At 43.2% G+C, this 13,532-nt stretch overlaps 1 protein-coding gene across 1 annotated transcript; it reads left to right on the top strand.

Moving 5' to 3' along the window:
• The first annotated feature begins 292 nt into the window (after positions 1-292).
• On the top strand, positions 293-4,152 carry fezf2 (FEZ family zinc finger 2). The gene is made up of 4 exons (XM_079681544.1): positions 293-1,131; positions 1,474-1,608; positions 1,715-1,847; positions 3,545-4,152. Exons 1-4 carry the CDS (start codon positions 376-378, stop codon positions 3,793-3,795), a joined length of 1,275 nt encoding a protein of 424 aa, XP_079537670.1. The 5' UTR covers positions 293-375; the 3' UTR covers positions 3,796-4,152.
• Positions 4,153-13,532: the final 9,380 nt, after the last annotated feature.

Raw genomic sequence — 13,532 nt, 5'->3', positions numbered from 1 at the left:
CCATCAGAGGTAACCTCACACACCGGCTGTACTTAACACTGCGCATTCTCCGGACCACAACACTTTGTCTCTCTCGCTCCTCTCCCTCTTCTTCTCCCTAACGAGCTCTGTAATGTCCTGTTAATTTTGTGTGCCCTAGTTAATGAGCATTAATCCATCACCCCTGGATGCTATTGTTGCGGGGGGGATGGCCATTTGAATGCTAATGCGTGACACTGTGACAGCAAGGTGCTTATTAAACTGACGTGTCCTCCTGTCTGTTCTGCTGGGAGCTCAGCGCAGTGAAGACACGCGGCGGAGAGCAGCGGCTCGGACTCTTCGGGACTTTCTCACCAAGTTTGGCTCTGCTGCTAACAAAACAAAAAGTACTACAACATGGCGAGTTCTGCTTCTCTGGAGACGGTGATGTCCTGCGGAAGGACCGGGCCCTCCGCGGCCCCTAAGAGTCTCGCCTTCTCCATAGACCGGATCATGTCCAAGAGCTCGGAGCCGAAGGGGAGCGCGGAGGAGCGCGCGGAGGGGAAGAAGCTGTTCTGCTCCCCGATCCCCTGCATGATCCCGCTGCAGCCCTTCAGCTACGACCTGCAGGCCAAGGCGCTGATGAACTACTCGGAGCTGTGGAGAGCCAGTTTCAGGGGCACTTTTTGCGGTTCCGCAGCCGTTCAGTGCAAAGGGAATTGCGGCATGTGTGGCAAATCGGAGCTGGGCATGAAGCAGCCGCTGCTGACAGGGAGCAGGGTGGTGAAGCCTCAGGTCCTGCACCAGGCAGTGGCCGTGCCCAGCGGCGGCTCACTGTACTATCTCAACTACCTTGACTCTGCGTACCAGCAGTCCGAGCTGCTGACCGGACACTGGTTCTCCAGCCCGCAGGCCCAGGCCTCTCTGTCGGCGCACCACAGACTGCTGCTGCTGGAGAACGCCAAACTGACCGCGGCGGGAACCGAAAAGCTGCCCACCCCTCAGTACCCGCACAAGGAGCACCTGCCGGGGCAGCTGGACCAGATAGTGAAGGAGAACCACGGCCTGAGCGCGGAGAAGAACGGGATGAAGCCCCTTAGCAAGCTGGGCAGCGGCGCGAGCAGCGCGGCGGACGGGAAACCCAAAAACTTCACATGTGAAGTGTGTGGAAAGGTACGCAGTTTTAAAAGTGTAAAATAAATATATAGAAGGCCTATATTTTATAATAAAAATGATTTATGACATATGTATTTATTGTTTACCTTTCTTATGTGAAATATATATTTTTAAAGTGTATTAATAAATATCTTGATAACAAAAACTTAATGATATAATTAGAATATAAATATAAAATATGCTACCAATATTTTCCATTAAAACAACGGTTCTCATACAAATAAATAAAACATTATTTCGAAAGCAGCAGACACAACATCCAGAAGATTTAAATATGATAATTTTACGAAAACACGTTTGTGTATTTCTGAATGTTCCTGACTGTTTGTGTGTCTGCAGGTTTTTAACGCTCACTACAACCTGACCCGGCACATGCCGGTGCACACCGGGGCCCGGCCCTTCGTGTGCAAAGTGTGCGGCAAAGGCTTCCGGCAGGCCAGCACGCTGTGCAGACACAAGATCATACACACACAGGTGAGAGGCAGCTCAGACACATCATGTGTTCTGGCTTTTTAATTAAATGACATATGTATTGTGTATTTATCCTAACTGATGTTGTGTTCAATTTCTGCCTGTTCAGGAAAAGCCTCATAAATGTAACCAGTGCGGGAAGGCGTTCAACAGGAGCTCCACGCTCAACACGCACGTTCGGATCCACGCGGGCTACAAGCCCTTCGTATGTGAGTTCTGCGGGAAAGGCTTCCATCAGAAAGGTAAGAACATACACTGATGGCAGCTTAACATGCTCTACATGAGGTCAAATATAATTATTATTATTATTCCAGGCGAGCTTTTATTTTTTTTCTTCTCTTCGTTTATTTTAGTCCTTAGAGTTGGCCCTTCAAAATATTCAGAAACTCAGTCGGTGGTTATTGGGTGTTTGTTTTAAACAAAGCCAAACATCGTGTCTATTGTTTATTCTGGAAACGAATACAAATAATCTACGGGTTTGAGATGATGTATGATACATCAAATGAACATGTTGGCACAATTTGAGTATTTTTCTGGTAAAACACATTCCTGCAGTGTGAACAGGTGAATTCATTTGAATGGAGACGCATTAGACAGAGCAGGACTTCCTGCACTGTCCCTCCTTGTTTTTGTCTCCAAGTGTTCAAATAATTCCTATAAATGTGTTGTTCGGTGGCATTTTTATGATGTAGGCTATCGGTTATATTTATTTATTGTTCTTGCACAGCCGTAGTTATAATTTAAGACAATGTTGTATTGTGCATTAATTTCACTGCATTGAATTATGCGTGAGGGAACAGGATTGGTTGGCAGGTGTTTCCTGTGAAGGAATCCTCAATTGGGATTTGTTGCTATAGAAACAAACCTTATCCGAGTGAAGCAGCAGCATATGCTGGCGCTCGGCTCTCTGTGAGAGTAATGAGAGGGGAAATAATTGCAGGCCAAGCGATGAGCCTGATGCGATCAGTGGAAATAGGACATGTCACTTTACACGGACTAATTCTCTGTTCAAGAAGCAGCATTTGCTCTGGGTCAGCTGCCAGACCCCGCGCAGTGGAGTCGGACTGTTTTCTGCAGTTGTCGCTGCGCTTGATTTTGACAAAGTTTGACAACTTCTTGACTTCGACATACAAACCCGTGATTAATGAAGGCTGTGCAGAGTAGAAGGGAGAGAGGCTGTGCTGAACTTGGCGGGGGAAATACAAGAGAGAAGAGGCCTCCTCCTTATCCTCACTTTCTTATTTGATTCAAAATATGCTAAACAGCATAAACCCTGCTTGTGATCTCTCTGTCCTAGATATTTCAAACATCTGTCAATGATGGAGATCCCTCCCTTTACACATTGAGCAGCTTTATTTCTTTTTCAGAATCAAATAATAAATACTGCCTGGTTTTAGAAAAAAGTAACGAAACTGCAAGTACATGCAAGTTATGTGTAAATATTCCGGATGCTTTCCAGGAAAACAAAGCTGGCTTCTTGTGATGCATAATGGTCTTATATCCCTTCATATTTCTCAGAAATTAAACGGTTAGTTATTGTCCTCCTTTTGTATCCCATGCTGTTCTGAATATGCTGATGCAATATCTTGCAGAGAAAATAATCTTAAATCGGGGCTTCACACAGAATATTTAAATGTGTATGTTACGGAATGTGGAGTTTTCCCCTGCAGTCGCAGCTGTTTGATGGGATATTATTGTACAGACCTACCATAAAAATACCAAACCGCTGCTTCTAACTTCTTCAATCAATCAGGGATTTTCTTCTTATTCCCTAAAAAATATAATGTTTTAATTGTTGGTCATAAAACTGATGATTTGACTATTATCAGTCTTACGTAATCAGTAGTGAAAATCACTATGACTTGCAGCTGCTGTTGAGTTCAGAGAAATTCTTCTTGATGTGTTTCTCATGTTCATTATTCTTTATTTTATTTCCCAGGAAACTACAAGAACCACAAGCTGACCCACAGTGGAGAGAAGCAGTACAAGTGCTCCATCTGCAACAAGGCCTTCCACCAGGTGTACAACCTGACCTTCCACATGCACACGCACAACGACAAGAAGCCCTTCACCTGCAACACCTGTGGGAAAGGCTTCTGCCGCAACTTCGACCTGAAGAAGCACATCAGGAAGCTTCACGACAGTGTGTTCACCCCCCCCTCAGAGGCCTCCAGAGAGCTGCAGAGCTGAGGCCCGCTGAAGCCCTCCACTCATTTCAATATCCACCTGTTAGGCCTCAGACTGCTTCATGTCCTGCATTTGTGGCCATGTTGAACATGTTAAGTCCAGAGAGAAGGTGGGGTGGTCCAATAAAATTGGATATGACCCTTTAAAAGAACTTTGCTATTCTTGCAGGATTCAGGGTGTGTGTTTCCACGGCGACCCTGCAGGAACACAGAGCCGCACAACTTGAACCTGCATGGCTCCAGTATTTTCTTCCTGTCACAAGCTTGGGAGAAACCCTCCGTCTCCATGATGGAACTGTAAATAATAGGTTATGGAAATAAACAAATGTTATTTAAAATGTGAATAATTTCCATGTTGTGTATTTCACAGAAAAAATGTTAATGTGAATAAATAAGTTATAACTTATAATGAAAACTGAATGTTTGAGAGATATTGTTTCAATTTTTTTGAGAGAGAAAAAAATAGCTTTTATTGGCTAGGTTCAGAAACATTTTAAGTGGAATTAAGTTGACTGCAAGACATGAACAAATTCAACACATTTTCAGTAAAATAACATAACATACAACAACATTTCTTCAACCTCGAACTTTTGTGAAATTCTTTTTTAAATTTCGGACACATTTGATCTTAAAGCCTTTTCCTCTCCTCATTTATTTTGTTGGGGCTGTACGTTTAAACCTCAGAATAAGGACATGACATATCAGATGGCACGTTCAAAATGAAACTTGTTAAAATAAACGTTTTCCGTAGCACATTTTTTACAGTACCAGTAACAGCACATTACATTAAATTACATTAATTCAGCTGACGCTTCTAAGTGACGTACAATACATATTGAAGCATGCAGGTAGCCTTTATTCAGAAACGTGCTGATCGTCAATGCTGCATTAGGGACATAAGAAATAGCTTTATTTATTTTCCATTTTGATGGACTAAAGTGAGGATGAGTTTACAGTCTTCGATGCAGTGGTGTAGCTAGACATTAAACAGTCGCTCGCCATTCATCTAAATATTATCCCTTATTAAAGCATACATCACATATCTGCGAAGGCATCCGTCTGATTACATTACATTACATTACATTGCATTTAGCTGACGCTTTTATCCAAAGCGACTTACAATAAGTGCATTCGACCAGGAAGATACAACCTTTAAGAAAACAGAATCATATAAGTACATCAGGTTTCATAGAGCCAAACATTTCAAGTGCTACTCAACTGGCATTTAGAAAGCCAGCCCTTTATTAGTATATAAGTGCTTTGTTAGTAATTTTATCGCTCGAAGTGGAGTCTAAAGAGATGAGTTTTCAGTTTGCGTCGGAAGATGTGTAAGCTATCTGCTGTCCTGATTTCAATGGGGAGCTCATTCCACCATTTTGGAGCCAGGATAGCAAACCCACGTGTTTTTGCTGACGGGAACTTGATAAACTTGGTGGCTGTTTTAATTTGAAGTGTTGTTGCAAAGCCACATATAGACTCAGTCTGGCTCTATATGCTTTGCAGCCACTTTGCCTCACCATTTATTGACAGACACGATCTTAATAATGGAGCATTTACACTTGACTCTGGCGTAATGGCGCAAATGATCAGAGATAACATGGGCCCTTGAAAGCGAATTACATTAAACAGCTAAACGGCCGGGGAGACTTGATTGGGCAGGGGGGGGGAGGGGGGGGGGGGGGGTACTGTCGCATCCGGAGCCGCTCATCAGAACAGGAGATAATGGAGCACTCAGACCGCAGCCCCTCATCTGGGCCTCCGCGTTAATAGGCCACAAGTTATTCTCCTCACGGCTCCTGGAACAATATTATCCCTGCACACATTCTGCACTGAGGCGGCTCCGTGCTCCCACATGGCGCTCCTTCTATTAACAGCCAATTAGCGCCGAGCCGGCCGGCCTGCTACATGGAGCCCGGCTCACAGGAGGCTGGAACCTGCTCCACGAGGCCGGCTGGGAGATGACATATGGCGGGGAGGCTGCAGGGAAAACAGAAGCAGCAAGTTATTCAAATAATAAATAAATGTAACTTAACAAAAGCTGAAAACATTTGTGAACTCAAATCTGCTGAGGTGGATGAGGTGCATTCGCTATTGCTGGATTTGTTCGCTTTTGGCAAAGTTGATAAAGTGTAAAACCACTTTGGTTGTATCCTCCATCATCATTTAAAATAAACTCTATTTTTCTATTTCTTAAACAACAACTTTGAAATACATTTTTTTTTTACACCAATTCCCTCCAAATAAACACTTATTTCTTTATCACTATATCATTATTTTTATTATAGTGAAATTGTTAGAATAATTATAAGAACACAAATAAATGTCCCTGTTCGGAATTCCGAAAACGAAATGCATAATGGAAACACAATCTAAAAATAATATTTATAACAATGTAAAAGCTTTGAGGCTGTGTGCTCATTTTTATAACAACAACCTTTATGCTATACTGATACGTCAGTGTTGTCAACGGGACGCGAATTGGACAATATTAACTTTACTGTGAATTGTATTCAAAGTAATGCGTGTTGTGAGAAATAGAAAAACACACACACACACACACACACACACGCGCGCGCGCGCGCAAACACAGTCAGGCTGGGGGCTGTCTTTAGCAGTAAACAAGCTAAAGACAGCAGGTTGTGCTTTTCCCTGCACTTTTTTCCTTTTTACCTCTCCAACATCTGAGCAACCGCCTCATATCCCCAAACACGTTAATTGAACGGGATCTTTAATTAAGACGCGCCCACGCGGAGGGAACGCGAGAGCGGGAGCGCGCGCTAATCGGCTGTCAACAACATGAGGAGGACATCTTTCTCTGTCTCTGCCACCGGGATCACCGGGGACTCAGGCAATTTACGGGCCACAAAGGAGCTGCTTTGAGACAGAAAGAGAAGAAAAGAGGAGGCGGGCTTTTTGTCTGCAGATTGAATTGATTGTAAATGGGAGATTAGCGCGAAGCTCCAGCAGCCCGTAAGTGCCCGGTCGAGGAGGAGCGAGAGAAAGAGACCAATTAAGTCTACCAAATGTTAATTTACATCAGTTTCCCCTCAGTTTAGTCCACATGAAATTCCAATTAAAGCGTCACCGCACTAGCAGTTTTGTTCCTTTACAAGGGGGGGGGGGGGGGGGGGGGGGGGTGCAGACAACGTTCCCACAACATGTGATGATACCATACAGGCTCAATGCAAAAACACGTAAGTGGTTACTGCCCTAAGGACATCGAAAGGGTGAGGATGCGAGCAGGCTCATAACATTACTAAAACATGAGTCAGTGTGAATCTAAAAAAATTCCAAGATAACTAGACACAAAGCCTCAACAGTATTATTAGCATGACAATTACAATGCTAATCAAAGGCACAATGCAATCAAGTTAAGAAAAAGGAAAGGGAGAACTTTCTGTTGGCTCCTAATCTGAATCCCTCAGATATAGATCAACACATTTCACATAACTGTATTTAGGTTAGTTGAAAGCAATACTAATTAAGTTGAACCTATTTAAACACAATATGATTGCTTTCAACTAACCTAATGCAGTTTTGTGGAATTTGTTGACATAATATATTTAATTAAAGTCAACGTTTCAGTGTTTTCAGTGTGTTGTACTGAGCAGAGCATCCCAGTGTCTCTTGCTCCCGAGGTGGAATATTTTGACATTTAAATAATACGAATATTTTAGCGCAGAGACTTAAAGATTAAATATGAAGAAATAAGTTTGTTGGAATTGTGCCCTCTTTTTTTTTTAGCACACCTCGCATATAAATAATTGATGAAATGATATGGAGATTCAGACTTGTTTGCACTAGTTTCATTATGTTTACTTGCTTCTTGAGCAGATTGTGAGGTTAATATCAAGACCCCCCCCCCCCTCCTTACAGCCCTCGTTAGGGGAGCCCTTTGGCACAAAGAGCCTCAGGATTCATTGTGGGGTGCCAAGGGTTAATGAGCAGGGCTTCTCTTCACTCATGGCTCTGCTCCTGCTTTAAAGAGAGCCAGCTGAAAGGGTGGAGGATGGAACGGCCATCGATGGAATTTGACATGTTAAGATGCCACGTTTAAAACACATTTATGTTACATATCTTATAAGCACATTTTACATTATTATGTCTTTGACCCTGATTTGTCTTAAAAACCAAACCATAAAGCCCTGGCTGTGCTGGGATCAGATCTGAGGAATCCCCAGTGATGCATGGAAATGAGCCACTCCAGAAGCGGCCCAACACACACACACTGAAGCGAAGCATTCACACACACCTCATTTAGATTCTTTTACAGAGTCAACCCAAGCCTTTCTCCACCCAAACCTCATCAGGTTGTCTTGAAGTCTCTGGATGCCCCCGCCCTGGCATGTGAAGGGCACGGTGGGCAGGGCCTGTGGCTGTGAGGGGAAGTGAAGGCTGCTGGGAACTGAGCACTGAGGAAGCTCTCATTGCTGGTCTGTTGTCAGATCTCACCCTCTGACCTCCATCTATCTGTACTGTAGGTCATGGTGAGGAGCTGAGGGGGAACCTCCATCTCTCTCAGGTGGTGCAGGGCGGTGTGGCCGGACCCCAACTCACTTTGCTGTTTTAAATACACCTAGAAAGGCTGACTATAAAGGCTCATACCCATTCCATCTGAAGGAGAACTGTAACCATGTATGCTGGGTTTGGGTACCCACTACAATTTTGACAAAAAGCCCAACATTCACTAGTTTGTAGTCTTAGGACGGAGGAACTCTTATTCCATATGTAACCACTCCCATCTGGCTCAGAAACAGACAAATGGATTGGGCATAAGAGTAGTCTTTCATAAACACTAAATTGACGGCATCAGAACACCTTTGATTTTATATTATAAAGCCATCCCAGCTCAATACTACTCTTTTCTGGAAACTGAAAGTCATTTATATTTAGAACCAGTAGTGTTTACTAAGATTTCATCATAATAAATATGAATATAGCGGGCTTAGTAATCATTCTCTGGATGATGTTCGATATATGGAGATTGTGACCTCTTCAATTTTGCACCCAGCAATCAGGAGCGCATCTTTTCACTGTTAAACACTGACATTGCATTGCTCATTTGTTGCATGTGAGCAGATGGACATTACACGCAGGAATCAACATGTCCTGAAGCACAGCAAGGAATCATGCATGTAGTGTGCAAACATTCTAAATTCATCAGTAAAACTAACAAAAAAGGTAGTTCAATTATTACTGATTTGTATTCCCATGTAGCATCCACACAATCTATTCAAATATGCATCTCTTTGTACAGCTAATTACAAGTGAATGAATGTGATCATCTGCTCTGGCTGCTCGGCTCCTTTCCGAGGCTTTGGAGCAGCGTGGCATTGTTCGGCAGGATCAGTTGGTTTGGGGATGTCCGGTGCCGCGGCTAATCCCTTTGACCTGACCCGGCCTGCTGGGAAACGTCCTCTCCTCCTTCACTTCAGGCCACCGTGTGAATGATGAACCAAACAATGAAAACACTCCCCAGACTCAATGCGGCTCTACACGATACACAAGCTGAGACCTCACTGAGAAACAAACAGTGAGAAGATGTCTGCATGCTTGTTATTGAAACTGCATGCTTTAAATATTTGGAATACTATTGGATGAATGAGCAACTGAAGTCATACCAAACATTTGATAAAGACATTAGACCTGTGGGTTTGAGGTGTAGATCTGAGCACATGACGATACATTTGGCCTCTTTTAGTTGTGCTGTACAGGAATCATCAGTTAAGTCCCATTTTAAAAACTGGACTGGTTAGTTTTGCATGTGATTTGTAGTTTCTTTTAAACAACCTTTTTCATGAGCACTGGATCTTAGTTGTTTTGGCAGGGATAAACAATCTCTGAGAGACCGATTATGAAAGATCACTGATGTCAGGTTTAGTTTAGGTTAAGCTCACAAGAGACCGACTAAAAAGAAGTCCCTCATTGTGAGACAGCCCGCTGTGCTGTATGAGCATCTGAGGGCTGCTGCAGTCACTATTCAAAAAGAATAATTGCACAGCTCCTCTTGAATACTGGAAAGATAAATATATAAAACTAAATAAACTATCATAGCACATGGGCCACAGGTATGAGCACATGACAGGACTGCAGTAGCGCTGCTTTTCTTAATCATCCATCTCATGCTTATTTCCCCAAAAACCACCATAAGAAACTATGGAAGATGCACTTCTCAAGTTTCGTAAAAGCAAACAGCTCTCTTCATTCTGCCTCTTTATTTCCATTCGAAGGGTATAACATTTTTGTAAAACAGATGAATCCCCAGTTCTCAAGTAACTGTACCTACATGTAATAGTTATAGATAATCTTTCCTGGTGATCAAAGTATTCTTTAATGGACAAATCACCTTACATATAGCAATTAACACAAATAAGAACAAAATAAAGAAGAGTCACAAAGCAAATGATGTTGTTTGATACAACTCTGTGCAGGGCAACTATGACATGATTTGGATTTGAATAATTTCCTGTACACAGACACTGTTGAAACACACAATGTGTTGACTGGTTTTCTGTTTATTTATTTGTTTATTTTGTGTGTCTTCTATCTGTGTGGAATGTTGTTGGCCCTGGTGTTAAGCAATATTTACATTGTTACTATTTTTCTACAAAGTGAAGATTTGTTTACCTACTTTTGATAAATGCTCTGATAGGATAACTGTATGCTGTTGAAAAAACCCAATAAACAAAGTTAAAAAAGAAAAAAAAAACACAAAATGTGTCTTAATCAATCTGAACACTAACTCCATTAATGAGTGTGGACAGCTTCAAGTATTCAAAATACAAAGTGAAAACGTCTCCTCTCACAGCTCCTCAGAACTCTGTGCAAAGGAAATAATGCTTCGCCACAAATTGTATCTAATCAAAGTACCATAATCTAGGGAAGAGAAAAGGCCGGAGTGATAAGTTGTTTAATGTTAAAGGTTTTTAACAGTGCAGCAGAAACAGCCCAACAGACAGAGAGATTACCCGTGTGCTTTCTAAGTAACAAACCAATTGAAGTGTTTGCTTTGACTGGTGTGATAGTAAACTGATTAGAGCGCGATAAAAGCCCTTATTAAGAATCAAACGCAACACGCTGCTGCCATGTGTGGGTCCATGCCAAGGCAGAATCAATATCAACAAAAGGCGCAAGTACACAAACACAAAATTCATGCCTGTCCTTTCAGTTGCACACTTAATCCCTCAGTCGATATGAATAGCACTGCACATTCAGAGTTTACCAGGCCCCAGCAGAAAGACATCTGTGGAAGCTCAATCGATACAGTGACTGAAGTGGAATTCAGCAAGTAGCCCCCCAACCCCCCCACTGGGCTTCGCTAAGAGCAATACTGCTGCTCAAGTATATTCAAGTCCAGCCAGAGGAGAATTCTCACAGGAGCTCAAGAAAGCTGGTCTTGTTTAAGTGCACAACATTTGAAAAAGAAGAAAGCTTTTAGTGTTTTCAGGAGGGGGGGCTATAAGAGCAGAGAGGTATGTGGTTACAGTCATGGGTGTTACATTGTTAGAAAAAGGGGACACTTTATTCAGATAAAAAAAAAAACACTACCTTAACACTACATTAAGCAGACAATACATACATAAATACATGCATCATAATGATGACAATACTTTGACATCTAGTGCAGTAACTACGCTGCTGCAAAGCGGAGCAACAATAGCTTTTCTACTCTCTATTCAATTATTACTGATATTAAACGTGTTGCAGGTCCAAACTGCACCACCAGAAAGTGAGAACAGTCCTCCAGATTGTACATGTTCTCTTGTGCAAATAAAGCTTTCTCAAAGAGTACACTTCTTGCTGAGAACTATTTTCAGAAAATGTTGTAACAAATGATCCTAACACATGGTGGTGGGGACAAAATTGGCCATTTCCAAAAGTATAAAGGACCCCTATGGTCACATTGCAGTGGGGGTGTTACTGAGATGTTCCACTCCGGCCAGGCTTCCTTAAGGCCAGTGCTGCTTCCTCTCAGTGTACAAAATGAAGCCTTCTATCTAATACAAGACAACATGACAACAGCAAGGCTCTGTGATGGAAAAGACAAAGAGCTGGCAGCCCGGACTCCTAAGTGGAGGTGACATCCCATAATCAAAGGAGAGACTCCGGACCCTGCGCAGGGTCAGGGGGGGGGGTAGCTCCAACAGCGCCACCAGGCACAGCGCTCAGCAGCCACTCTCATATGTGACATCTGAATTCAGAAACTGAAAGAAAATTAAATATTGTAACTCTCCAACAATAAAATTCAACAATCATTTGCAATTTAAATTACATCGGCAGTTGATACAAATCTGTGATCTTTCCGAGGTCGAGATCCAAACAAATGCAAGAGACTGGAAGTGTGAAATAACAGGCTGCAAAAACACAGCACGCCAAAATATTTTCCCTCTCCCATTCTTTCGCTCCCCTCCACTTGCCCCTGCTACACCCGCTGCATATCACTGAATGAAATGCAGCGTGCAATTACCCATTATCCAATCAACTGGAGTCGACACTTAACCATTTGCACGGCTTTGGCCTCAGCCAATTATCTGTCAGGGCTCTCAGTGGGCCCTCGATAACTGCATAATGATCCGGTTCAGATCCATGCCACGCCACAGAGATGGAGGAGGGCTGGCTGGCTGAGGGTCAGTGGGGCTGTCAGGGGCTGGCAGGATGACACGGGGTCCGGACACTGACTGGGCTCCGGCACCCCGGGGACTCCGCCCATTACTATACATAATGCAGGGCTAGTCATTTGGAAGGGCTCCAGATCCTGCTCTTCAAAACCATTTTAGATAGTTCACATATTCATCATCCCCCCCTCTCACCCTCCCACCAACCCATCCTGTCACCCGTGATTGGACACACAGCCCTGATTCCCCCCTCCCCCCCCCCCCCCCCCCCTCCTCCTTGAATCCTGGCCTTGACCTCACAGCACTTGCTCCCCGTCCTGCCCCTTCATTAAACCAGCACCCCACACAGCCCCACCAGTCCAGGCAGTGGGGGCCGCTGGCTGGTTGGCCCCTGAGGGCCTGCAGCACTGGGCCCAGCTGAGGAGCCGGGCAGCTGCCAACCACCGACCACTTCAACCACGAGCGTCCGGATGATTGCGTTTGTCAAGCCGCCACTCCGCGTCAGCAGCGCAGGTCTGATCACCCACAATTAGGGGTTAAAGAGGGAGAAAGGGGATGGGGGGGTAGAGAAAGGTAAATATGAGGGGCTGAGGGGTCTTCATCCACCATGCAGTAAAGAAGTAGGTGCTTTTTTGTGAGAAATATGTGTTATGTTGTTTCAATCTCTGTGCTGAACATCCTCACACAACTTTAATATAATCTGCATACAATGTGTTGCTGTTGTTGTTGTTGTTGTTGTTGTTGTGATCCCCTGTGACATCACGCATGGAAGCAGTCACACTGAAGAAAAAAAAATCCACCAGTGATGGTGATCTTGAGATCAATTGATTTTGTTAAGACATTCATTTGTATTATATCTTTTTAATTTTCATTATGATAATTTATTTAGCTATAAAATACTTTGAGATAAAAAAGGTAATTTCAACAAAGTATGCCACAAGCCCTCAATGCATACCGTAAATGTGTTATGTGTTCATTACAATAACGTCTTAAATTGTTTTACAAAAAACATAATTGAAACAAAGTCTGACTCAGTGGAATCCTGTCATCCTGAAGCACAACTCTGAGCAAAACCAGCTTTCAGAGAATATCCCTTCACTCATTAAAATAATGAAACAAAACTGCA

Source organism: Notothenia rossii (genome assembly GCF_949606895.1).
Source record: "Notothenia rossii genome assembly, chromosome: 5".
Taxonomy (NCBI): Eukaryota; Metazoa; Chordata; class Actinopteri; order Perciformes; family Nototheniidae; genus Notothenia; species Notothenia rossii.
Note: the sequence above shows the minus strand (reverse complement) of the source record. Positions and strands in the feature narration are given on the sequence as shown.

Coding starts and splice junctions, on each gene's coding strand:
- fezf2 (XM_079681544.1), top strand. CDS start 376: ATGGCGAGTTCTGCTTCTCTGGAGACGGTGATGTCCTGCGGAAGGACC. Junction 1,132..1,473: donor CATGTGAAGTGTGTGGAAAG/GTACGCAGTTTT, acceptor GTGTGTCTGCAG/GTTTTTAACGCTCACTACAA. Junction 1,848..3,544: donor GAAAGGCTTCCATCAGAAAG/GTAAGAACATAC, acceptor TTTATTTCCCAG/GAAACTACAAGAACCACAAG.